This window comes from Phyllostomus discolor, chromosome 6 (genome assembly GCF_004126475.2).
Source record: "Phyllostomus discolor isolate MPI-MPIP mPhyDis1 chromosome 6, mPhyDis1.pri.v3, whole genome shotgun sequence".
NCBI classification, from domain to species: domain Eukaryota; kingdom Metazoa; phylum Chordata; class Mammalia; order Chiroptera; family Phyllostomidae; genus Phyllostomus; species Phyllostomus discolor.
Genome location: NC_040908.2, coordinates 83,746,171 through 83,773,235, shown reverse-complemented (window position 1 = coordinate 83,773,235; position 27,065 = coordinate 83,746,171). Strand labels below are relative to the sequence as shown.

The window sequence follows — 27,065 nt, the reverse complement described above, 5'->3', positions numbered from 1 at the left end:
CAACAGGACCCCACTGAGAAACCTTTTCATTTTAAAAATAGCCTTGTGACCTCTAGAGCTGAGTCTGGAGTTTCTGAGGAATCCAGCGTGCTGAGGTGGACAGGAGTTGACTTTGGAGGGGGCTGACGTTTTGCATTTTTTAATTTAATGATTCAAGTTTCATATGAATGACTCTGTGTTCCATGCAGTACTCTGCATTTTCATAACTGTCTATTCCACTTTGGGTAGAGGAAGGGAGGGAAGAAATAGCAGCAGCAGCATTCTGTGGGCAAAGGAAGAAAACAAGAGAATGGGGCAGAGAACAGGCTAAATTTAAAATTGTAATTGGCTGACTTCCACTGGCTTGCGGGTGTTTTAATGACTCATAATAACTTCATTTAAAACCAGCTGAGCAGAAAATAGATTGGAGAGGAGCCTCGGGCCATTATGGATTTGTTTTTTTTGACAAGCTCGGTTTTCAGCAGCCAGGAAGGCTCTCAGAGAGGGCTTGGCTCCGTTCTCTCTCCCTCTCTCAGGGTTGGTGGTCTGCCTGGGAGAGATTGTATAGAAACAGGGCAGCTTTTTTTCACCCCACCCCCCTTTTTTAACTGATTATAAATAGATGCCTTGAGGTATTATTTTAGCATCAGTAGGATTGTTTTTTACTTTTGATTTGGTAAATGGAACATAAATAAAATTGTTTTTGAAATTGCTGAATTAATTAGGTGGTAAAGCAACTACAATGCATTCATTTCCTTTGCTTGTTGCCCTGATTCATATTTGAGGGGTATTTTTTGTTTTTCCCAATCCCTCTACCTCTTCCCCACCAGCCCCACCTTCTTCCCAGTGTGGACCCGACCTTTGAATGGCAAGTTTCTGTTAGCGTCCAATCTGTAGGACTTTGACAGGTTTGGTTCTGTCCAGCTACCCAGTAAGCTCGAGGAAGCACGAGTTTTGGGAATTGCCAGAAAAGGTTCTAACTGCCTGTAGTCGTTCTAAATAGATCCTGCCTGTTTCCGGTGCTAGGACGGGTGCCAGCCTTGCGAGCGCTCCTTTTTCTCTTTTCTTTTTAAAGTCAGCCGGCTCAGCCAGTGGAGGCATCTGTCTGGGCAGAAGACGAGGCTGCCCCCATCTGATTGCTCATTGCCATTTATCTATCTGCTCTTATGGCACCTGTCACCTTCTTTGTGTTACAGCTATTTATTTGCTTGTCCTTTTTCACCTACTAGGTCTAAGCTTCTTCAGAACATGTGATTTATTTCCATGTGCCCCATACTGCCTAGCAAAGTAACCTGCAAGGTGGCTATAACTTGGTTGTTTTTTTAACAAACTAATGGGTGAGTGGACGAGGGTTTGGATAGGTTCCCGAAAGGGAACGCCCCAAAGCACTCCCCTACTTCCTTCTAGCCCTGGGAGTCAGCAGTCTGGGTGAGAAGACAAAGATCAGTGGCAAGACCTTACTGGTAGTATGCTCTGTTGCATCTCCACAGCCTAACACATAGCAGACTTTCAGTAAATATCTGTGGGGTAAATGAATGGCTCAAGATGGACGATAGGGATAAGGGAGGGAGGAAGTGCACTTACGTTTATTGGATGCCTGCTCTGTTCAGGCGTGGTGCTTGGTGATCTGTATGTCTGAACTAACTTAATCTGACATTGACCTTAGAAGGCAGAGATTCTGATTTCATTTTGCAGGTGAGGACACTAGGCTTAAAGAGTTGAAGTAACATCAGGTCATAGCCAAGGCTGTCTGCACACTGTCCCCACCCCTCACATGCACACACATGCACACACACTTACTTTTCGAGTATACCATACTGCTGTACCCAGCCTGAATGCTTGCTTTTAAGTATGTAGAGATAACTAATGCCTCAGAGACTGGGGAGCTGAGATAGGGAGAAAAGAGAAGGCTCTGTTGCCAGAGGTCCTGGAGATGGGACAGGGCAGCACAGTAAGTAGATAATGTTCAAGACTTAATACCTGAGCCATCAGGAACAGGTGTGTAGCTTATTCGCCTTTCTGCTCTGCCAGAGTCCCATGTGTTTGCTTATAGCTTGCATGTGCTCATTACTTTGTAGGGGCTGGGGGTAGGATGGTTCTGGGTACATTGTTCAAGGGCCTGTGGGTGAGTATTGACCTTCCCACCCTGGCAAGAGCTTGGCTTTGTCATTTCCCCGCTCCTGCTCCCTACCATGGTCCCACTCAGGGTGGAGGGGCAGGACCAGATTGCTGCTTATGGTCCCTCCTACACGGTGACTCAGCTGGGTGCTGTGCCCTGGTGTGTGTGTGTGTGTGCCTGTGATGCTGAGTCAGGAGTGAAAGGGGCAACAGGTCAGTGCTGCTACATTCCAGAAATGTGGGAGCTGGCGCAACTTGGATTGTCACTAGCTCCTAAGATTTCCAGTGTCTCAGAGTGTGACATGTCAGAAAGATTGCGGCCTTTCTGACCTTTTGGATGTTGTCCAGTGAACCTGGACCCCTTGGCATGAGGCTCATTATGCAGTCATTTCTCCAATAATCGCATCTTCCCCAGGCAAGTGCTGGGGATGCTGGAGCCTTCTCTGGGGACTGAAACATCAACCAAATGGGAACCAGATGGTGAAGGTTGGGCAGCAGAGAAACCTCGATGACTGTTCTGGGTTACTACATGTGGCTCTCTTGGGAGAAAATTGTCCATGAATGAATTCATCAGTTAGCAATAATGGACTGAGAGACAGTAGCAGTCAGGACTGGGCAGGACAAACAGAGGGGCTGAAGCCAGCCAGGGCCCTTACCTGCAAGGGGCTGTGGTCTGGCTGAGTAGATGATGTAAGCCCTCCCACAAGGCTGGGTGTGCTCACCATCCTCTGAAGGGGGAAAGAGTGAGTGTGGCAGAGTTTATAGGAGGGACAAACTTCCAGGGATGGGGGCGATGAAGACAAGAAGGGGCTTCTTGGGGTTTTGATGGGCTCTTTCCTGCTGGCATGTCCATCTGGAACTTCATGGTGGGAAAGAGGCTTGCTTTTCCTCTGGTCAAGAGGAAGCAAGAACTTTGAGCTAGAGAGGCAGCCAGGCAGGCATCTCTTCCTTTCTCCTCCTCTGCCCATGTAGAGCCCGGTTTCTCATACTTGAGAACCCTCAGATCTCTAAGGATGTTATGACCCTCCTGGGCTTCCAGGTTGAGAAACACTGCATTAGAAATTAACAGCGGGCACTTTAGCTGGTCCTTTCATTTTGAAGTATCCACAAAACAAATCCAATTGTGAAAATGAGGTTTAAAATGAAGTCTAGATTGAGAGTATTATGCCTTTCTCATCCATGACTTGATGAACCCCAACACATGTCTTGAGTGTCCAGGGTTCCCCAAAGCCCAGGGGGAAGCACCTTGGTGAGGGAAGCACCTTGGTGAGGTTGAGGACTGAGACTTGGCTATTCTGGAGGGAAATGAGGAACAGGGAGGATGCACCCAGAGCCCCAGCCTGTATCCTTGGACCACACGAATGAAGCCCCTGTGTTTGTCTTTCATGAGGGAACTCTCCCCATAGATGGGAAGCCAGGAAAAGAGGGGCTGATGCTTCTGTACTTGGGGGCTCTCTTTGTAGACTCTCCAGGATTCAAGCTGACAATGACATCTCTTCTAGACTTTTCCCATGTAGTTAACATACTCCCTCCTCCTTCCTCCTAACACCCACTTTTATTGGAATTCTTCCACTTGCCAGGGAAAAAGAGAAAAAAAAAACAAGTCCTAAACTTTTCATTAGGTAGTTGGAATAAGAAGTCTTCTGTGGTAGTTGGATGAAACCTCTACAGCTCTCATTGACTATTACAAGCTAATTGAGCACCGAGAGCTCATTGGTGACTGCAATGAACATTTTGCTGGAGTAATTATGCAAGGCCACAGCCGTTTGCAGTAACAAGGTAACTCCAGGTATAGAGAGAACTCCCTGAAACTCTTGATTTGCCGAAGTTTTCCTTAGTTGTCTCATTAATATGAGCCCAGGACAGACAAAGGCCCAGAGACCAGATCTTTTGGGAGGCTGCTGTCCATCAGAGATTTCTGCCTAAATGGCCCAGATCTCCTGGACCCTCTTTTGAGGCCTGATAGGAATAATCTGGCCCAGCTGGGAGAGCCCTGCTGGGCCACATATGCATTGATTGAGATTTGGGGTCCAGAGTCAGGCACTCTGGGATATAGGATAAAGAGGGACAGGTTTAGGCTTCGGAAGCCTGGGGATAGCTGACCGAGGGTAAGGAGACTGGGGCCAGTGTCATCATTACTGACAATGTGCTGAGAGCAAGGCTTGACCACAGGTAACAAGGCCAGGCTTATCCCCTCTGTCTCCACTGGGACCTGTCTGTCCTGTGTGGGCAAGGGCTGGGCCTACATAAATGGGATCGAGACAACAACTCCTGGTGCCCTTTTCTTTTCCAAAGGATTCTTTTTTTAATTCTCAGCTGGGGATACGTTTATTGATTTTTTTTAGAGGGGAAGTGGGGAGAGAGAGAGAGAGATGTGAGAGAGAAACATGTATCAGTTACCTCCCATACACACCTCAACTGGGGATTGAACCCCAAACCTAGGTATATCCCCTGACCAGGAATCGAACCCACAATTTTTTGGTGCATGGAACAATGCTCCAACCAACTGAGCTACCTGGCCGGAGCTATCCCAGAGGATTCTTTTTTATTTTTAAATTGTTTATACCATTATAGTTGTCCCAGTTTTTCCCTCTTTGCCCCCTTCTACCTGGTACTCCCCATTCCCTCCCTTAGTTCATGTCTATGGGTCATGCATGTAAGTTCTTAGGCTACTCCATTACCTACACTCTTCTCAACATCCCCGGCCTATTCTATACCTACCAATTTGTACTTAGTAATCCCTGTACCTTCTCCCCTATTATCATCCTTCCCCTTCCCAACTGATAACCTGCAAATGATCTCCATATCTATGATTCTGTTCCTGTTCTAGTTGTTTGCTTAGTTTGTTTTTTAGATTCGATTGTTGATAGTTGTAAATTTATTACCATTTTAATTTTGATTTTCTTCTTCTTAAATAAGTCCCTTTAACATTTCATATAATAAGGACTTGGTAATGATGAACTCCTTTAACTTGACCTTATCTGGGAAGCACATTGTCTGCCCTTCCATTCTAAATGATAGCTTTGCTGGATAGAGCAATCTAGGTTGTAGGTCCTTGCTTTTCATCACTTTGCATACATCTTGCCAGTCCTTTCTAGCCTGCAAAACTTCTTTTGAGAAATCAGATGATGGTGTAATGGGCACTCCTTTATAGGTAACTCTCTGTTTTTCTCTTGCTTCTTTTAAGATCCTCTCTTTATCTTTAACCTTTGGCATTTTAATTATGATGTGCCCTGGTATGGTCCTCTTTGGGTCCAAGTTATTTGGGACTCTATGCTTCCTGGATTTGTATGTTTATTTTCTTCACCAAATAAGGGAAGTTTTCTTTCATTATCCCTTCAGGTAAGTTTTCAGTTCTTGCTCTTTCTCTTCTCCTTCCAGCATGCTATCTATGATTCATTGTTGGTACACTTGAAGTTGTCCCAGAGGCTCCTTAGCCTATCTTTGTTTTTATGGATTTTTTCTTCTTCTTGTTTTTCTGATTGAATGTTTTTTTCTTCCTTATGTTCCAAATCACTGATTTGATCCTCACCTTCATCCACTCCACTGTTGTTGGTTCCATGTAAATTTTTCTTTATTTCACTTAATGTAATCTTCATTTCTGCCTGGGTCTTTTTTATGCTGTTGAAGCAGCCATTGAGCATCCTGATAACCAGTGTTTTGAACTCCACATCTAATAGATTGCTTATTTCCATTTTGTTTAGTTCTTTTTCTGGATTTTTGTTCTGTTCTTTCATTTGGGCCATGTTTCTTTGTCTCCTCATTTTGGCAACATCCCTGTTTATTTCTATATATTAGCTAGAGCTGCATTGACTCCCTGTTTTAGTAGTGTGGCCCATTGTAGGAAAGCACATCTGTAAGTTGGAAGGGGCAGAGCCTTAGGTCATCACCAGGGTGGGGCAACGCATTTGAACCAGGTTGATGGAGTCTCTGATATGGTGTCACTGCTCTGTGCTGTGTGTGTGGGAGGGCTCAGAAAGAGGACAACGCTCCTGCCTGGCCTCTGGAGTTTTGTTCGGGAGGAAGTTGTCCCAGGCACTTGCCCTGATGCTAGATACTTCAGTTTCTCCCCATGTGCCACTGGTGCCCTTCCAGCTGCTGCCCTAGTGCTGGAGCCCAGAGGGAGTGAGTCTGTGTAAATCCTAAGTCTGTTGTGGGCCTTTTAAAAGGAGAGAATCCTGCAGTTTCTTCTGCTGCTCCTACCTCCACTGGTTTTTACAGCTAGAAGTATCTTTTTCGTGCTGGAATCCTGGGCTGAGTGGCCTGGTGTGGGGCTGGCATCTCTCTCTCCCAAGGTATCCCTCCCGATTTTTATCCACCACACATGGGTGTGGGGCCACCAGTTCCATGCCTCTGCACTTCTCCACTCCAACTACTGATCTAGATGAATGTGACTTCTTTAATTCCTTGGTTGTTGGGCTTGCATATAGCTTGACTTTCTGATGATTCTAGGTGATACTTGTTTTGTAGCCTAGTTGTAATTTTTGTTGTGGTTGTGCAGGGAGGTGAGCTGTGCTTATCTATGCCTCCATCTTGTTCAGTGGTCCCCTAACCCAGAGAATTCTCTGTGGTAAAACTCTTCTAGAAGTACCTCCTTCCCCAAACCCCAGCACTAGACAGAATCATCTAATGAGGAGTAGGAGCCTGAACCTACCATCCGCAGGACCTAGGCTAAGTGGGCTGGGCAAGGGCCTCTTAGCTTCCTCTGGCAGAAGCCCTTGGGCCTTGTAAAGCCAACGTGTCCTCTGGGTGGCCCCGTCTGGCCTCTGGCCTGCCGCCCATCAGCATTGAATCATGCCCCTTAGAGGACAGCATGTATCTGTGCTTCCAGATATAGCCCCTGGCCCCCTGGGGTGACAGGAAGAGTCATTGTCACAGAGCACTCCATCTTTCTGACACCACATGCCTCTCATAGCTTTCTTTCCTCGCTGTTCAGTCCTGTACAACCTAGAATTCTGCTCTACAACTTATGTGGAGCTGTTCTTTAAAAAATGTGACCCTTTTAAAAAGTCTTTTCTAACTCCCACTTGAATTTCCAAGGCTCTGCCTTCAGTCTTTGGCCTGGACCATCTTCTACCTCTACCTCACAGCTATAGAAGTTTGTCACAGTCAGAGGCTGGCTGCATTGAGGCAGGAATGTGGTGTTCAGTTAAATTGTGAAACTAGCTAGGAAAGTTCATGAGGCATCCTGCTTCTGCCTTCCGCAGAGGAGAAGTTTCTGCAGGTGCTTTGAGCGCCTTGCTAAGAAGGGAGAAGAGGGAGCAAAGGGAGCTGGCCAGGACTATGGGGTAGCTTCATGTAGGTAAGTGTGCGGCCTGGGACCCACCTGTGGCCTGTTTGGCTGGAAGGGACCTGAGAAGTCATCTCCTCTAAGCTTCTGCTTTGGGACAGCCTCCATCAACCACTTCGAATCATAGGAGCATCCTCCTTGTGCCCAAGGACATGCCAAGATTGTACACAACTAGATATGGTTAGCTGTTATAGCCACAAATTTCTTTTTTATCTTGTGCAAGGCTGCAGAGACAAAGACTAAACACTTTGCCTTAAGACGGCTTCCATGGCAGAAAGAAGACCAAAGACGACAACAGTTATAACGGCTAATGTTTATGGAGGGCTGGTGAGGGCCAGACACTTTACTCCAGGGTCTCATTTCATCCCCTCGAGGCTCTGTGAGGTTGGTATTATTATTATGTCCCTTTGACAGATGAGGAATCTGAGTTTACTTGCCCAGGGTCAGCCAAATAGTAAGAGGCAGAGTTGGGCTGCCTACTTTTAAAGCCCTTGGTCTTGACTTCAAGGCAAAGTTGTTTCTGTTCCTTTTCCAGGCAGCCCGCCTCTCTCATCCCTTAGCTCCTGCACAGATTGCACACTTTTGGATACTCACCTGAAGGCTTTGGAAGCCATGGCCTCAAAGGTGCATGCAGAAGACCTGCCAACAGTCTGCTTTCTACATATGTCAGATTCTCAGGTCCTGAAACTATATCAAACCAACCTTCCTGTTTTCAAGTAGCAATTTGATATAATTTTAGTTGTCGGATGTACTTTAATAATGTTTAACATAGGAAAGTTACCCCACCTGGACCTTATTTTGCCTGAGATCAACCAGAAAAGGTGTTTTTGTATTTGTTTTGTTTTCTGAGGACAGGATGGGTCATGCTAAGGCTGGGCATTGGGCGAGACAGGCAATATTTCTGTTTTGAAAAGTGTGGAGACTTAAGCCTTCTGAATTTTGAGCCTGAAAATGCCAGTGCTGTAGTTGTAACGTAACACCTCAATTACGGTGTAGGGGGTAAGAAAGAACGACTCTGAAACCTGCAAGGTTCTTTAGATCCACAGCCTGAACCACAATTAAGGTTTCAGAAACACCAAAGGCAAGCCAATGAGTGTCATTTTTAACCAGTTTGAACATTTTACTACTTCCTAACATCAGAAGCACCCAGGCTGCAGAGCCTGCTTCTTGCCCTCAATAAAGTGATTAAGCTGAATGGGTGTGGGGAGTATTATTGGGCTGAGAAGGGCTAAAAATAGAAGTGCTCTGTTTTCAGAAAGCCACAGCAGGCCTGGAGAGACTGACAGCCTCAAGGTGCCACTGAGGAAGGGAAGGGAAGGTGGCAGTCCCCTGGGTCTGAGATGGGGTGGTTGGTGGATGCGACGGCAAGCCAGGTGACTGACCTCTTTCACCACTGTCATCAAGAACAGGGTATCGGTGGGAGCTGTGGATTGCTTGTTCTGCTTTGGTCTGAAGAGACCTTCAGCCTGTGTGTGCATGCGTATGTGTGTGTGTGCGCGCGTGCATGCGTGCTTGTGTGTGTGTATGAACGAACATAAAGTAACTGACAATGCAGGAGCCTAGGATGGACACCTCAGCCTAAAGTTTAAATATTTCAGCCCCAAACTAACTGGATTTACTTGCTGTTCTCGGGGAGCAGGAATCCAATTTGGGCAGTGAGTAAAGGCAAGTTATCAGGGGCACATACAGAGAGAGGTGGGAAAGGGAAGAGACCCTCAGAGCCAAGAGTTAGCTGCTGCTCTGTAAATCCTTGATTAACTAGGATATTCAAGGAGAGTGGGATAAAGGGACTTTTTGGTTAACCAAAGGTGATCCAAGAACCTTGTCTATTTCATTCTTTGTAGCTTGCTGCTGTTCATCTATGTGAAAGTCCAATTTTTCTACTTTAGGTGAATATAATTGGTTGTTTTTTTATGATAGAATATCTTACTTGCTTAGAAGTCAAAAGGAGAATGCTCAGAAAATGAGTCAATCACAGAAGGATATTCTTTTGTTTCCAATTTTTAAATTTTGTTGTTCAAGTACAGTTGTCTGCCTTTCCCCCCATCTCTTCCCACCACCCCAGCCATTCCCAACTCCCTCCCCTGATTCTACCCCTCCTTATACAGTGATACGTGTCAATTATTTCTTGATAAAATTGGGAAAAATATATTCCAAAGCAAAATATTATAAATTCTTTTTTTGTGCATACATGCACACACACAGACCAACTTAACAACAAAACCCCAATTAAGAACAGAAATTGGGATATATTTTTCCCAGTTTTATTGAGAAATAATTGACATACATCACTGTATAAGTTTAAGGTATACAGCATGATATTTTGATTTATATATGTTGTGAAATGATTATCACAATAGCTTCAGCTAACATCCATCATTTCATATAGGTATGATATAAAGAAAGAGCAAAACAAAAACATTTTTCTCCTTGTGATGAGAACTCTTAAGATCTACTCTCTTAACAGCTTCCTTATATTCCATATAAGAATGTTAACTGTAGTTATTATGTGGTATATGACATCCCATAATACTTATTTGTTATATAACTGGAAATTTTTACCTATTGACTGCCTTTTTCCAATTCTCCCTTTCCTCATCCTCCACATTTGGTAACCACAAGTGTGTTACGTTTTTCTGTGAGTTTATTTGTTTTTTAGATTCCACATATAGCATTTGTCTTTCTCTCTCTGACTTATTAACACTTAGGACAATGCCTTCAAGTTCCATCAGTGTTGTTGAGAATGATAGGATTTTTTTTTATTTTTAAGGGCTAATAGTATTCCAATGTGTGTGTATGTATGTATGTCTACACCACAGCCTCTCTATATACTCATTCACTGATAGACACTTAGGCTGTTTCTGTTTCTTGGCTATAGTAAATAATGCTGTAGTAAACTTGGGAGTGAAGATATCTTTTTAAGTTAGTGCTTTTGTTTCATTTGGATATATTGCCACAAGCGGGACTGACTGCTAGATCATATGATAATTCTATTTTTGATTTTTTGAGGAGTCTCCATATTGTTTTCCACAGGGACTACACCAATTTACTTCCAAACCAGTTGTGCACAAAGGGCTTCCCTTTTCTCCACATCCATGCCTCTTATCTTTTTGATGGTGGCCATTCTAACAGGCATGAGGTGCTATCTCACTGTGGTTTTAATTTGCATTTCCCTAATGACTATTGATGCTGAGCATCTTTTCATGTACCTGTTCACCTTTATGTATCTTCTGTGAAAAAATATCTATTTAGGTCCTTTGCCCATTTAAATTTTTTTTGCATGAGTTGTATGAGTTCTTTATGTATTTTGATATTAATACCTATCAGATATATGGTTTGCAAATTTTTTTATTCTCTAGGTTGCTTTTCACTTTGTTGATGGCTTCCTTTGCTATCTATGCATTAGCTTTTTAGTTTGATATTTTCCCGCTTGTTTGTTTATGTTCTTTTTTGGTTGTGCTTTAGGTGTCGTATCTAAAAATTATTTCCAAGGCCCATGTCAAGGAGTTTTATTCCTGTTTTCTTTCAGGAGTTTCATGGTTTCAGGTTTTCCATTTGTCTTGATCCATTTTGGGTTAATTTTTCTGAATGGTGTAAGATAGGGATCTAGTTCCATTCTTTTACATGTGAGTATCCAGTGATCTCAGCACCATTTATTGAAGAGACATTGAGTATTCTTAGCTGCCTTGTCAAACCCTAGTAGACCATATATGCTTGGGTTTATTTCTGGGCTCTTAGTGCTGTTACATTGATCTACTTGTCTGTTTTTGGAGTGGAATGCTTCCTGTTTTGTTCTTTCTCAGGATTTCTTTGGCTGTTCAGGGTCTTTTGTGGCCCATATAAATTTTAGGAGGTTTTTTTTCTACTTCTGTAAAAATTGCCATTGGATCTTGATAGGGATTGCACTGAATCTATATATATATATAGCTTTTGGTATTACTGACATTTTAACAATATTAAGCCTTCTAATCCATTTATCTGTGTCTTCATTTATCTTTTCATTTATCTGTGTCTTCAATTTCTTTTGTTAATGCCTTACAGTTCTTAGAGGAGAGATCTTTCATCTCCTTGGTGAAACTTATTCCTAAGTATTTTATTTCTTTATGCTATTGTAAATGGGATTGATTTTTTTCTTTTTCAGAAAATTCATTTTCAATGTATAGAAACACTACTGATTTTGTATGTTAATTTCATATCCTGCAACTTTACTGAATTTATTGATTAGATCTAACAGTTTTTAATTTTTGGTTGTGTCTTTAGGATTTCCTATGTATAGAATCATGTGATCTGCAAATAAAGAAAATTTTACTTCTTTCTTTCTATTTCTGATACCCTTTATTTATTTTTCTTTCCTAATTGCTTTAGCTAGGACTCCTAGTACTGTGTCTAATAGGAATGATTGAAGAGGCTGCCCTTGTCTTGTTCTGGCTCTTTTGAGGAAAGCCTTCGATCATTCACTGTTGAGTATGATATAAACTTGGCTTGTCATATATGGCCTTTATTATGTTATGTTCTTTCTATGCCTAATTTGTTAAGAGTTTTCATCGTGAGTGGATGTTGAATTTTGTCAAATGCTTTTTCTGTATCTATTAAGATGATTGTATGATTTTTTCTTTATTCTGTTAATGTGATATATCACATTGATTGATTTGCATATGTTGGATCATTCTTGCATCCCAGGAATAAATCCCATTTTATGATAGTGAGTGATCCTTTTAATGTATGATTGAATTCAGTTAGTATTTTATTGAGAACTTTTGCATCTACTGTATATTCATCAGGGTTATTGGTCAGTAGTTTTCTTTTCTAGTAGTATCCTCTTCTGGTTTTGGTATCAGGACAGTGGCCTCGTAAGATAGGTTTGGGAATGTTTCTTCCTCTTCAAATTTCTGAAGTTTGAGAAGGATTGGTATTAATTTTTCCTTAAATGTTTGGTAAAATTTACCCATGAAACCATCTTGTCTGGGACTTCTCTTCACTGGGAGATTTTTGATTATTGAAGCAATCTCCTTATCAGTAATTGGTTTATTCAGATTTTCTATTTTTTTTCCTGAATCAGTCTTAGTAAGTTGTATGTTTCTAAGGATTTTTTTTTATTTTTTTCTAGTTAGTCCAGTCTGTGGGCATTTTGTTATTTATAGCATGCTCTCACAGTTATTTGTATTCCTGTGGTATCATTTGTCACATCTCCTCTTTCATTCTTGCTGATTGTGTTTTCCAAGAAGCAGCTCTAGTTTGGTTAATCTGTTCTATTCTATATTTAATTTATTTCTGCTCTAATATTTACTATTGCTTTTCTTCCGCCAACTTTGGGATTGATTTGGGCTCTTTTTCTAGTTTCTTACAGCACTGAGTTAGGTTGTTTAATTGGGGTCTTTCTTGCTTCATAATGTAGGCATTCATTGCTATGATTTTTTTCTCTTAAAACTGCTTTTGCTGCATCCCATAACTTCTAGAACATTGCATTTCCATTTTTGTTTGTTTCAAGAAACTTTTTTATTTCTCTTTAATCTCTTCTTTGATTCATTGGTTGTCCATAAGAGTATTATTTAATTTCCATGTGTTTGTGGATTTGCCCATTTTTCTCTTGTGATTAATTTCTAGTTTCACATCATCATGGTCAGGGAAGATATTGGTATGATTTCAGTCTTCTTGAATTTTCTAAGACCTGTTTTGTGGCCTAACATGTGGTCTATCTTAGAAAATATTCTGTGTGTGCTTAAGAAGAATGTGTATTCTGTTCTTGTTGGATCGAGTATTCTGTATATGTCTGTTAGTTTCGCTCAATCTGTAGTGTTGTTCAAATCTGCTATTTCCTTATTGCTTCTCTGTCTGGATAATCTCTATCCATTGTTGAGAGTGATGAAGTCAGTTTTGAAGATCAGTTGTGCCTTTTTTTTTCCTGTAAAGTCCTACACGTTTTCATGTTCTGGAACTCATTCCTCTTCATAATAGCTTTAGGTGGTAGGAAGGGGCTAGAAAAATGATGGCCAATTTACAGGTGGCTAAAGGGAGGCCACGTAAATCAGGATCTAGAATATACCAAAGTGCACAGCAGAGCCAGATCTAGCCCCTCGTGTTGTTGGCTTCCAGTCCAGACTCTCTGATACACAGTGGTATCACATTCCTAGGCTGATGGGTGTGTGTTGTTCTTAATCGTGGAGTGCCCAGAGAAGAGTGTATGAACTGAGGAGTGGCCTCAGAGCTTGTAAATGATCCCCCTCACTCTAAGGAGTGAGCTGGGGTATAGAAAACAGCAGAGGACTCGGGCACACTGCCTTTGGGACCTTTTTCTACATCTCTCAATGTGAAGTTCTTATACTTTAACCTTTTATGTAATTAAACGCCCTTCTAGTTAGGTAGGCTTTCCATGCTCCCACCCCATTTGAGTTAGTAAGTGTCTAGTTCTGAGACCTTGGACAAGTGAACTAAGCTTTTCAAACATCAATTTTTACACCTATAAAATGAGGATAACCTTAGAATTAATGGGGGAATTAAATGGCATATAACATGTAAAGTAGTGCAGTTCTCATTTCATAATAAAATTATTAATATTCTTATTATTATTACCATGCAGCAGCAGCATTATTGTTCTTCATTGAAGGGCAGCTATTGCAGTACCCATAGCACCCTGGGGAGGGAGGAGAGGAGTTAGGGTGCAATTGCCAAGTGCCAGTTACTGTTGTTAGGCACCTTCATGTGCTTCACCTCATTTAAACCTCCTAACAACCTTGTGGCCTCATTTCTGAGTGAGCAATGCTTCCTGGTATTGTGTAACTTCGAAGTTCCACTTGTAGGATAGGATAAATATGTCATTACCTCTTTAGTGGTGAGGAAACTGAGTCACAGCAAGGTTAGATTGCTAATGCTATTGATGTATTGATGTATTGATAGCTGCTGGGTACCTGAGCTGAAATCTCTGATCTGTTGACATCATAGCCAGGGATAGGCTTGACCATGAGGCTCATCTGCTGACTGAACCCTGCCTAGTCCCAGCAACCTGGCCTGGACGTCTGGGAGGGCTGTGGTGTGGCTTCTTGGTGGAGCTATCAGAAGAAGACGAGCTCCTATCTGCAGGGGTTGCACTGCTCACAGCCAGAGGAATAGTCAACAGACTATGCAGAGCCTGGCTCACAGCTTCTTGGGGGATGCAGTGGTTATCACACGTGTGACACCATTTGAAACCCTCCAAAATATTTTGTTTTTTGTCACTTGTTCAAATGTGATATGAAAGTAGGAGATCACTTTGGACATTTTATAAATGTCTAACCACTATGCTGTACATCTGAAACTAACATAAAATTATATTGAGTTAATTGAAAAATAAAATTTAAAAAAAGAAATAAGATTACCTATGGTAATTTAACAAAGTACACACACAAATGCATAGTTGGAAGTGAATTGGAGTGAGATGCTAGGTGTAGGGAGAGAACAGAGGGGATGGGGGTTGCAACTATAGCGATCGCAAAGAGATCCCAGTGTTTTGAGAAGACTTGGTGTACTTTCCAGTCAGTGAACAACAAGGAAGAAGTTTCCTGCTAGGAGAGAGGGGAGGACCAGAATGTAAATAGGGCTGAGGGAGGCTGGCCTTCCTTCTCTCTGAAAATACCTCAAGTGAAAATTTAATTGGCAAGAGTGTTGAGGGATATTAGAGGACGAGGTAGTGGCCAACATTAGCTTGAAATTTGTGAGCAGGCAGGGTTTTGATTCTCACCACTGTCTCCTGTACCCCACCCCCCACACCACAACCCACCCCGGGATCAGCCTGGTGTTGCTTTTCTCCACTGTTGAGACGGTATTCATGAATCCTGTCCTGGGGAGGTGTGTGTGGGTCTCCCACACCAGATTTCAGGTGAAGGCTTGTGACAAGACTCTGAAGGTGCTTCAGGAGAAATGCATAGGGTAATTGAGGTTGAGAGGAGGAGGCCAAAGGCTCAGGTAGCAGAGCTTGGAGGCTGCTACATGCTGACAGAAACCCCTCTTTCCATTCTGAACTCTCACCTGAGAACCCTCGAGTGGGGACCAGGGAGGAAGACGATTGTTTGTGTCCAGGGGTTGAGGGGACATCCCAGTAAATCATGGCAGAAATCCCCACTAGGGTTTTTCTGCCCTTTTAATCTAGACCCTGTCTCACAAATGCCAAGGCTTCAGCACCACCTCTTTTAGACAAAACAAAGCTGTGAAAACCTGAAAGCTTCAGTGTTCCTTGGAACTCAGGGGTCAGCCTCTGCCTCAGCCTCATTGGCTCAGCTTGACTCTGCTTGGCTAATAATTCTCCCAGCATCTGGACTTGGTTCCACTTTGCCTGCCTTGTGGAGTAAGGTGTTCCCCCTGAGAAGGAATCCCCTGGCAGACCCAGAGAGCCCAGGTCCAGTTTGGTCTGGCCAGCACCTTTCTATCACCAAGAGTTATAAGCCTTTGAGCTCACTGTACAGCCACATTTAGCTGCTTTTACCAACTGCTTCCAGCTGCTTCTCACACAACACCATTCAGCTTTTCTTCTTTAGACTGGTCCTGATTTAATAGTTGCCCTTTATAGATGGAGAGAGGAAGTGACTCATCCAAGGCCACACAGCCCAGGCAGGGACAGTTGGGGCGCTGAGAGCATTTCTCTTTGTGGTGCTTTGGGAATGCTCGGGCACTTCTGGGCAGGAGGACCCTTCTTGAGCTAGTTATCTACCTGCCTCCTCTACTGGTGGCCCTTTCTGTCATCTCAAACAGCTGAGTACCACGTGTGCAAGAGCCCTGGAGAATGTGGTCTCACCTCTCTAGGCCACTTACTCATTGCAGCTGGGCCTTCCCGCAGGAACTGTGGGGCAGGAATATTGTGGGCTGGAGTTTGGAAGGCTCAGGCCAGAGGCTGGCCTCCTAGAGCTTACCAACTTGATGAAGTGAGATTATTTCATCATCATAACTATTTGGGCACCTAGAATGTGCCAAGAACTTCATATAGGTTCTTGTTTAAACTGTCTTGTAACGATTAATCACCCCATTTTAAGAAGGGAAGTGAGGCTACAAAGTTGATGCCAGGGCCATCCCACTAGTGGGGGAAGAACCCCAAAGCTACTGTGGGACCTCACTTCGGGCAATCTCCACGTTGGCCCAGCGTATCTGGAAGGCAGTCTAGTCCATCCCAGCAGGGGCTGACATCCCCTTTGTAAGAGAGGTTTTTGTGCCATTGCATGGATTCGCACCACACTCGGCCTGGCCAGTCATGGAAGAGGCTGGGGAAAATACTGGTTAAAGGCAGTGGTGAGGTGAGCCTCCGAGTCAGCACTCTTAGACCCGGGGAGATTTGTATGTTGCTGTTGCTGTCACTGCAACAAATTTACCATCCTCCTTGCATTTTATTTAAATAGGTTTGTATTCATCTCCGGAGGAGAATGGTAATGCCACCATCAAAACTTGGCCCTGAGTTTTGGGAGCTGCCTGGAGAAGTGTCATTTCTTTGATCTTCTCCCAGGGCAGAGGGATTGATTGGCCCTGTTTTCACTCGTGCGTTGTTGGTTCGCATGCAGGTTTCTTGGAGGTGCACAGTCATTAGTGGCCCCTGCCTTTCTTTATCTTCCATTCCCTACAGAAAATCTGCTGAAGACGTGTTCACAATGGATGCCTTTCCTTTCTTCTTTTTCTCTTTGTGTTTTGGCTGGGGTTGTAAGAACATTTTAAATATTATGTTTATGGCATGCATTTGATGTCTGTGTGAATCTCAGACCTTGGCATATGGGGAGGAAGTAATGGTATTGATGATCTTAATGACAACTAGCACTTAATTGAGCAGTTATTCTATGCTAGGCATGATGTTAAGGACTTTGCATATGCTATTGATATTAATCATTATTCAACCCTGTGAAGTAGCTACTGTGTGCTCAATTTTACAAGTGAAGAACCAGGCCCAGAGAAGATAGTTAGCTTGCCCAGGGTGGTAGCTAGAATTAGTGGAACCAGGACTTGAACTCAGGTGTGTCTGACTGAAGGATTCGCAGCTTCTTGTGTGCAATTGTGTAGTGAGTGTATGTTTATACTGGCCAGGGGCTGTGTGTTTAAGCCTGTTGGTTGCTGCTGGTGCTAGAAATGGTAACAAAGGAACTTTCCAAGGCTCTCTCAGCTGAGAACTGAGTTGCTGGAATAAGGGATGAGGTGGACCTCTGTTTTCTCTGTGGGACGTAAGAACAGGACCACTGGATCCCAGTGAACGCCAAGGGGACTGGGCAGCATGGAACCTTCTGATAGAATGAGGTTTATTAGGTGGGATCAGAAATGTTTTCTCACACTCAAGATGCCTCAGCACTGCTTTTTCATCCATTCCAAGGTCTTACTCTTCTACAGAATGGACATTTCGCCAAATGGAAGGTATCCAGCCACTTACCAGGTCACTGATGGGAAAATGACTCCGGAGATCTGAAACCCTGCCACCTACAGGCCCCACCTACTCCTCTATCTCTGTTGCCTGGCCTGGGAGACTGTCCTGGCAGCTTCCTCAACCCTCCCTTTGGTTGAGGCACTGCATCATTAGTTCATTCACCCTCTGGTGCTGGAGTGAGGCCAGGCCCCAGGACCTCTCTCCCACCTCGTTGTTATGTAGAGCTACCCTCAAACCATATCCTGGGTCAATTGATAGGGCTGGTTGTTCTCCATTCAGTCCACATCTGCCTACCTGCTTTCCCTCTCCCCTCTCCCCTGAATGTGTGTACCTTACAGAGATTCTGGTCCCGTATCAGTTTTTGTTTTGTTGATAAAGGAAAAGAGAGTGTTGGAGAGAGCACGCCTCCTAGCTCCTCTCGGGGAGCACACATCTCCTTGAGTGAAAGAACACGCAGTGCTGGCCTTTGGAATTGGCAGCCAGTGTACTGTTCTCTGTCTGATAAGAGGTACTGTAAATAAAACTGTACACTATGGTCCGTTGTAAAATGCCCCGCGTCTGCACTCATTGTTCTGACAGCTTATGCTTTTTTTGGGTCTGCTGTTTTGGTACAGTCTGTACTTCCTTATGTAAGCAGGCATGCATATCTCATCAGAACATTCAAGATGTTTATTTTAAAATCGCAAGGAATTAAAAGAAAAAGGACATATTACTCAACATTAGATGCTGGCAAATGTTAGGTGTTTATGTTGTGGTTTCTTTCCCTCCCTTTCTTATTAGCATGGGGGTGGGATTGTGGAGAGGGAGGGATTTTGAATTGTTTTCTTCTCTCATTGGCTTCTGCCTCATTTACTTTACAGAGACACCAGCCCACATCTGATTGCATTTAGTATCTTCACCCTTCCTGGATGCTTGGGACCCCCAGCCCATTTTCTAATAGGGAAGGCAAGTAGGAAGGAAGACTCTGTAGTTGGCCCAGAGGAGAGGCCGGGCAGAGGTGGTGAGGGGAGGGCAGCTGCTGGGAGCCCGACATGCCTCTGCCTCTGCTGGATTTCAGTTGTGTTGTCGTTGGAATGTTGACCGTTGAAAGAAAGCCCTTCAGCTTTGAAAGTGCTTTCCTGGCATGCCCCTTTTTTGATTCCTAAAAGTCAGGGTGATCCTTAGCCTGGAGTGAAAGCAGCTTCTACACAAGGAGTCCTTAGGCCAGTTCCAGCCTCCATGTGGGCTGAGGCAACTGCTACCTTTCTTTTCAGCGAACCTCAGCCTGCTTCGAACCTTCCTCCTTCTTCTAGCCCCTGTCTACTTTCTGGAAGTATCAGGAAGTCAGGAGGAAGAGGAGAAGTAGAGGTCTGGGAAATTCAGAATGGTCAGGCAGCTCCTGAGACATCCTTGAGCCCTTACCCTCAGGCTCCCTGAGAGACTGGCCCCCTGAGAGGGGCAAGGATGTCTGTCTGTCTGTCTCTTTAACGCTGACTTTTAGATAAACTTAGTGCCTGGGCTGGGAGTGGGGTCAATCAGTAGACCTCTGCCAGCCAGTGGAGGGTCCACTCTGACTGCTGGAGGGCTCCTTGGAGAGGTGGTCCCTGAGTGCGCTAGAGGGAGGGGTTACGCCTTTGCTGCAGGGTGTTGGTCCTGGGCAGCTGGGTGGGAGCAGAGGGCTGACGAGAGGGAGACCTTGCTCCAGAGGAGGCAGACAGCCCTTCCTCTGCCCTTCCTGCTCTTTCCTTTCTTTTTCCCACAACTGCCTAGGTTCCAGCAGAGACCAGTGTGAAAAAGGGGCAATAGAGAGCCCAGTAGAGAGAGTAGAATAAGGACTCTGCCACCTGCTAGGGGACAGTTTGGCAGTGCCCTGAATGGCCCCTTCCCCTTCCCAGGTCAGTCCCTTGACTAAGAACCTGGAGGAGGGTTCCTTTGGTTATCGCACGTTGAGTGAACACCCGCTGCACACTGAGTAGGGAGCAGGGTACTGAGAATGGAGTGGAGAACAAGACAGATGCCAGCCCTGATCTCACAGAACTTATGGTTGCTGGGGAAGATGGAACAGAGCCCAGCAGCACAGGATTGCAGAACGGGGCTCCTGGGGCTCGTCTGGGAGGATTTAAAGGCCAGGTGCTGAATAGCTGCCCATACTGACAGGTTGGTCCTATGACAGATACTCCTGCTCCCTCAGCGAGACAATCACTCACCTTTAAAAATCAGAGGGACAAGGTGTATGTGTGAGATTATAGTGAAGTATGTCTTTACAAATGTGGGGCTTATTTTTCACTCAAGATAAATGACTCCCAAATAACTGTACATTGAATTTCAGTAAAATCAAGCATACTCTGCACAAAGGAGTTCTTTAAAGGAATCGTGACCCTGAGCCTGACTGGTGATGATGTACCTGCCCCCCAGACATGGGATCAAGCACTTCAGCCACCTTGTCACCGCTCTCTGGGGGCCTTACCCCTGCTGTTCCCATTTCCCAGAGGAAGCGACAGGCTCGTTGAAATTAGGTGACTTGCTGAGGGTCACAGCTGGTGATCAGCTTGGCTGGGATTTGAACTCTGATCTGTTTGACCTGAATCTTGAGCTCTTAAGCACATTTTACTGCTTCTCAAGGTGGAAATAACATCAGTGATCTCCTATATCTGCAGAGCACTTGGTGACTAACAAAACGTTTTATGTTTGTTAGCGTCGTTATGTCCTCCCATCCTTACAACAGCCTTGGGTGAGGCAGACCCACACAGCCGGCCCATCTCACAGACTGGACACAGGGTCGTCGGAGTGTGATGACGTGTGATGTCTGCAGCAGCACGTGGCTGAGCCCGGCCAGGGCCCAGCTCTCCGTGCCCCGGGTCTTGCTTTGTTTCCTTTAGTTCACTAAGGTCCGTAATTGTCAAGGAGAAGAGCAAGGGTCTAGCCCACTCCATCTTGTGGTTCTCCCTCTTTGCTCTTTAATTTCTCTCCTTGCAACCCATCCCCTTACTTGACCCCATCTCTCGCTCTCCCCAGCTGACTCTCATTCCCACCTGCCTCAGGCTTCCTGTGCCGTGGGATGGGCCTTGCCACTTAGTGGCGTTGCTTCTTCCCTCCTCAGCTCTGCAGTTCTCCACTCCCCTGTCAGCTCCTCAGTGAGGCTTCTTGGCCAGTCATATAAAATAGCACTCTCGATCTCCCTTCGCTTACTCTATTTCTTTTTTTTTATCACTATCACCACCTATTTTGTGTTTCTTTGACTTTCTAAAATACGCCTTCCTCTCTAGAATGTAAGCTCTTTGAGGGCAAGGATTTGTCTCTTTTGTTCATTTGCTGTAACTCCCCCTTGGCATATACTTGATGGACAGCCTAAACACGTCTCCTGTTTATGGGAAGGAGGTGGTGAGGCGTGGTCATCCCTGCACTGTGCCCAGAGTTCTTCCCACTCCAGGATGAGCCCTAGGGAAATACTGTGGGCGTAAATGTTGCTGATGTCTTCACTTGTACCAGCTGGTTTACTGGCGTGAGCTCCTCCCTCCCTCCTTCCCCCTCCTTTGCAGGGATGCTTTATAAATGTATCAGTGGCTAGGTGATGTCACCGTAATGCATTTTGGGAACAGCCATGTGGTTTATGCACACTCGAGTTGCTTTGAATGCAAACCTGACATCATAGTGAAGGCAGCAGTGAACAACATATGCACAGTAAACAGGCAGAGACTGTCTTATTGATTAACAGATGAGGCCTCTGTTATCGATCAAAGCTTGGCGAAGAAATTTATCACTTTTAATTTCAGGGCTGCCAAATATTTCTGCCTCTGAGCCAGCTATTATAGAGACAATTTAAAGGCACATGCCTCCTTGAGAAAGGGTTGTTTCTGCCCCTTTCTGCTGGCTTTTGTGTCCTGGAACTGCCTGTCTTTGTGGTCAGGTTCAACCTACGGGGTATTTGACCTGGGGTGGGGGTGTCCTGGGCTTCATGAATGGCAGCTGATGCCCATGGCACCCGTGTGTGATGAAGGTTCTGACCGAGTGACTGAGGACAGGGTACTCTCACACACCCAGCTCAAGGTTGTGACTTCAGCAAGGCGAACATAGAGGGGGGAGGACTTTGAGGACAACACGATGTGGTCAGGTTGGGCTCAGCCAGCAACCTTGCCTAGATAGTGTGTGTGAACCTGTTTTATCTTCCTGTGAACTTGTCTGGTGGCACGCATCCGGCCCTTTATTTCCTGCCTGCCCTCCTTCCTTTCTCTCTGCACCTCGGTCATTAAAGCAGACACTGAGACAGCCACATCTATGGCTGTTCTCTAAGAACTCTTCCTGCCACATCCCCTTGAGGCTGAGCTACTTACTGGGGCCTCCACACCCTAGGGCTCAGCTCGATAGTGGGGTATCCGCGCTGAGTCCCGGGGCACCCTCCCCTCTCAGTCCCCACTTCCGTCCTCGGGCCTCCCTTCTTTTTTCTTTGGAGAGCCATGAGAACTGATAGAACCAAAGAAAGAAATGCAATGAAAATAAGATCCCTTACAGATCTGCAGAAAGTCATTGCTGGCTAATGATCTGGGACTGGGGAGTTTCTCTTTGTAAAGGGCTGGGCCTCACCTGCCTCGATCTTCCCACCGTGGCCCTGTCTGCTGTTTGAGGCTCATGCTGCATTTCCAGCAGAAATGGATGAAAAGTGGTTCAGGCTGCCACCTGTATGCCACAGTGTGACTGCTTGGGCATCGAGTTCCTTGGCTTTCTTCAAAGCTCTATAAGCTCCTTTTAGGTCCTTGGCCGCAGGGAGGCCCTGCAACTTAAGGGAAGCCCAGAGGGATTGAGCTGTTTTTTTTTTTTTCCCTGCCTCTTGGCAGAATTCAGCTCTAGCCACCTAAAACAAATGACAATATTTGCTTTCAAAACACTTAAGGAAAAGTGATTTCATATCTTTCCTGGGGCATTTTATCACTCATTCATTCAGTCCGTCCACTAATATTTAGAGCACACCTGCCCTTCACAGGAACATAGACAAGGCCAGTGCCCTCACGGGACCTGACATTCTAGATCTCCTCTTGGGTCCTCATACCCTTCACTGGCAAGAACTGCTTCTTGGTGTTTAATTTAAGTCTATAATGGTTCAACTTTTATTCTGAGTTCTAGTCCTTAAGGGTGTTGTGCTGTTACACCAAGGCAGAGGCTTTAAACTTTTAAAAAGTAGTGGAACCATTTTTTGAAATAGAATTTTACCCCAAACCTTGAGGTATACAAGGGGTAAATTGGATTTTCACTTTTTTTATTTGAGAGAAAGAAACCTGGAGCTTACCTTCTTATCCAGGAAACATCTTTGCAGCTGGAACCCTATGAAGGCCGCAGGTACAGGACTAGAGAGCCACGGCTCTGTTGCCAGGCTGCCGGTCTTCGAGTCCACCTCTGCTGTTAGCCACCTGCAACACTGGACAAGCTACTTGCCTGTGTGAGCTTCAGTTTTCTCATATACTAAATGGGGGCAGTAATAGTTTGTTCTTTAAAAGATTTTTAGAATCAAATAAAATGATGTATCCTAAATACTTAGCATCCTGCAGTACATGATAAAGCCCCAGGAAATCTGAGCTACTTTGAAAAGAGCACTAGACTGTTTTCCACTACAATATGTGTTAAGAAGGAATTCTGCCTCTTGTGAACTCTGATACAAAACTAAAACGCAGGCACACTTAAAGAAGTGCTAAGACATGTTGAAAGGAATAAAGTGCAGATTGGGAAGGGCAGTGAGAGGCTGGAGTGCTTGGTGCATGCATACTACAGTTTTGAAAATAGAATGGGACTGGAATAGACTGAGGAATGAGACCAGGCATTACTCAAGCCCGAAGACTCAGGGAGGGTCAGGTGGCACTCACAGAGGGCCAGTGAGGACAACTCCCTATGGAGGTGGACTGCTCACTGGACTAGGTTGTGGGAGGCCTTGAAGCTAAGTAGAGGAATTTAGAATCTGTGCAAACTGTGAGCCATTGTATCGTCTTGAGCAAGGAGGTGTGAGGAATCAAGTGGCCTTCAAGGCACCTGCCTCTGTTGGTTGGATCAGAGGGCTGCTGGTGGTGTGACAACCATGTTTGAGTCTTCCAGTGTGCCCGGCTTGACTCCACAAGAGCCTGGGTAGGGATAGTGGTTGATGACATGCAGTGGAACAGAGCCATCTAGAAGACATTTTGAAAGCAAACCTCCAAAGCTTACAACAGGTGCTCCCTGGACGAGATAACATATTAGAGCCTTGGAGACTGTTAGGAAGTGGTAAAAAGTCCTGTTTATCTTGACATTGTGACATTGTTGCTTTGAGCCTTGTAAATAATGGTTCTAAAAAAGTTTGTTAAATTGAATTGCCCTGAATGAATTTAGCTTATTCCCAAAAAATGTACAGTAATAGGTTCCCAATGGGAGCCAGGCAGATGCAGCTGTGCACGTGATGACATTCTCTTCACACTACCCCCTCTGGAGCTTACTGTGGGTCCGGAGGTAGAGACAGGTCCACAGGCATTTATAAGAGAGCATGGCGCTGCTATGACCAGGAACATATACGGTGCTCTGGGAGCAAAAAAAGGGCCCCTTCCCCCAGGCAGTGGGACAAGGGTAAGGAAGCTGATGCATAAATGGTGAATAGAAGCTGGCTGTACTGTGGGCCAGGGAGAGGGGCAAGAGTGTCAGAGACAGAGGAGATACGGGGCGATGTGCAGAGACCTTGTGGTGAGGAAGGACATGGCTCCTCTAAGGACCCAGAGCAGCTCAGTAGGGCTGGAGACTCGGGAGCAAGGGTGAGGAAGGAGAGACAAAGCAGGAAAGAGAAGCACACCAGGGAGCACTCTGTGAGTCATGTGAGGAGTGTGACTTGACCCTGAAGACACTATGGAGCCACTCAGGTTTCTTCAATGGTCAGCAGCAGGAGAGGGCTGGGGTAAACTGTGGGTTTCGTTTTAGACACAGAGTCAGGGGTGTATCTAAGCAGCAGTATGTCAGTCATTTCTATTCTCCCATAAAGCATAATCTAGTCAACAGAGCATGTTTCTCTTCATTGTATTATCCCTCACTTGGAGCCAGCCCGCCAAAGCCCCCTTCTTACTGGGCCATCTCATCTGGGGTCCATATATGCTTGTTTCAGTTACTCTCATTTCATTTCCTCTTCTCAGTGGAGGCATTTGGAGGTCATTTGGGTGGGTAGACACATCTTAGAAGAGGGTCTGGGCTGGCTTCTGGGGCCATGGATTCCCCCCACTCCCTTCATAGGAGTTTGTCCCCCTTCCTTGGTGTCCATATGCACAATTTTGGCCCAGGACCCCACCTCCTAATGGAATATCACTCTTGGGAATAAGTAACCACCTTCCCTCTCTTTCAGCGGGTGCCAAAGCCTTTGTCTGTGACCAGTGCGGTGCCCAGTTTTCGAAGGAGGACGCCCTGGAGACGCACAGGCAGACCCACACTGGTGAGTGGACTTTGATTCGCATTCTCTCGGTCCTCCACAGTGTGACAGCATGTGGATAGGGGGTATCTTGGTAGCACCCCCTTTCAACAAAATGATGTCCAGTCGTTTCCTGGAGGCTGTGAGTGGGGATGGCTGTGCCAGGTTCAGCTACTCTTGCGTGTGGGACTGGCTGGGCAGGTGTAACTTTGCCCCATAAGCAGAGCTGCCCTGGATTAGGCCAAGGTCTCTCTCTGTCTCTAATAGGCCACTGAGGTTCTCTCTTTGCCAAGACCTCTCTTACTCTTTTCAAGACCTTAGAAAGTCCGTACCATTGTCTGAGCATCCACTGACCTCTGGAGGGTTAGGAAGCTCCTGTATCCCACATTACTAACTCTGAAATGCTTGTGGGCTGGTTCCCCCCTCTATGAGGGTAGTCACTGTTTAAAAGCAAGCACGCTATATGCAGGATGCCTTTGAACAGTATTCACAACGACAGGATCACTTTGTTCCAAGCCTTGATTTCACAGCATCGATACTGGCCCGTCATTGTGATCAGCATCCTCATCGTCACAGGTGCCCCTCACCCTTACCTGCTGCTCGCAATGTGCCAGGCACTGTTCCCAGGGCTTCCCTGGTGGCATTTGGTCCACCTTTCCGCAAACTGTGTCAGGTTGGAGGCTACTCCCAGGTCATAGATGAGGAAACTGAGGCTCAGAGGAGGGAAGGTGACTTGCCTGAGTGAATGGTGGGAATGGGAGTGGTGCGGATTAGCCTGCCTGGTTTAATCCTGGCTCTGCCACTTACTGTTTGCAGGACCATGGATAAGTTACTTAAACTCTCCTAATTTGGGTTTCCTCATCTGTTAGAAAAGTTGTGTAATAATAGTACCTACCTCATAGCATAGAGCATTGTAGGGATTAAATAAGATATTTTATTTAAAATGCTTTGCAGAGTGTTTGGCTCACAGTAAGCATTCACTACACAGTAGTAGATATATTTAACTTAATAAATATTTATTGAGTTATTACAGTGTTCCCAGCACTATTGGACCATTTAAAGTGTAGTAACATATGAGACAGACAGCATTTCTCATGGAACTGTGATTCCGATAGGGAGAGGGTATAGGAAAATACATGCATAATATAATGCCAGGCTATAATAAGTGCTAGTAAGAACAAATAAAGCAGGATAAGGGATAGAGAATGATAGGGAGAAAAGTGATATTTTAGATCAAGTGGTTAGTGAAGGCCTCTCTTTGAAGACGGTATCTTAGAGTCCTAAAGTGAGGGAGGGAGTCATAAAAATTTCCAAATATTTGTAAATCATACATCTGCTAAGAGACAGGTAGTTATAAAATACGAAGAAGTCTTACAACTAGATGTTTCTCCAAAAATAGACAAATAGTCAGTGAGCACCTGGAGTGATCCTTGACACCATGAGCCAAGAGGAAATACAAACAAAAATCACAGTGAGGTACTACTTCACGCCCATGGGGATGTGGCTATAATAAAAATCCTGACAGTGAGAAGTGTTGGCGAGGATGTGAAAAATCGGAACCCCCACACACTGCTGATGGAAATGTTAAATGTTGCACCCACTTTGGGAAAAAGTCTGGCAATTCCTCCAAAAGTTAAACAGAGTTACCACATGACAGAGCAATGCCTCTCCTAGGTATGTACCCAAGAGAAATGAAAACATACACATACACAAAAATATGCACATGCATTTTTATAGCAGCACTATTCATAATAGCCAAAAGCTTGGTAGAGATAACCCAGTGTCTACCCACTGAGAAACGAGTGAACAAAAGGTAGTTTCTCCATAAAAAAAGGAATGAAGTACTGATACGTTCTACAACATAAATGAACCTTAAAAAACATTATACTCTGTGAAAGAGGCAAGACCCAGTCATACATGGTGTATGATTTCAT

The 27,065-nt window shown here is 44.9% G+C and overlaps 1 protein-coding gene across 2 annotated transcripts in view; it reads left to right on the top strand.

The window, feature by feature from the left end:
* ZBTB16 (zinc finger and BTB domain containing 16) overlaps positions 1–27,065 on the top strand; it is a 190,936-nt gene that overhangs the window by 103,249 nt on the left and 60,622 nt on the right. For both annotated transcript variants that reach the window (XM_028514285.2, XM_036028537.1), the window contains exon 4: positions 25,069–25,155. In XM_028514285.2, coding sequence (XP_028370086.1) covers positions 25,069–25,155 — 87 coding nt within the window. The remainder of the gene's footprint in view (positions 1–25,068; positions 25,156–27,065) is intronic.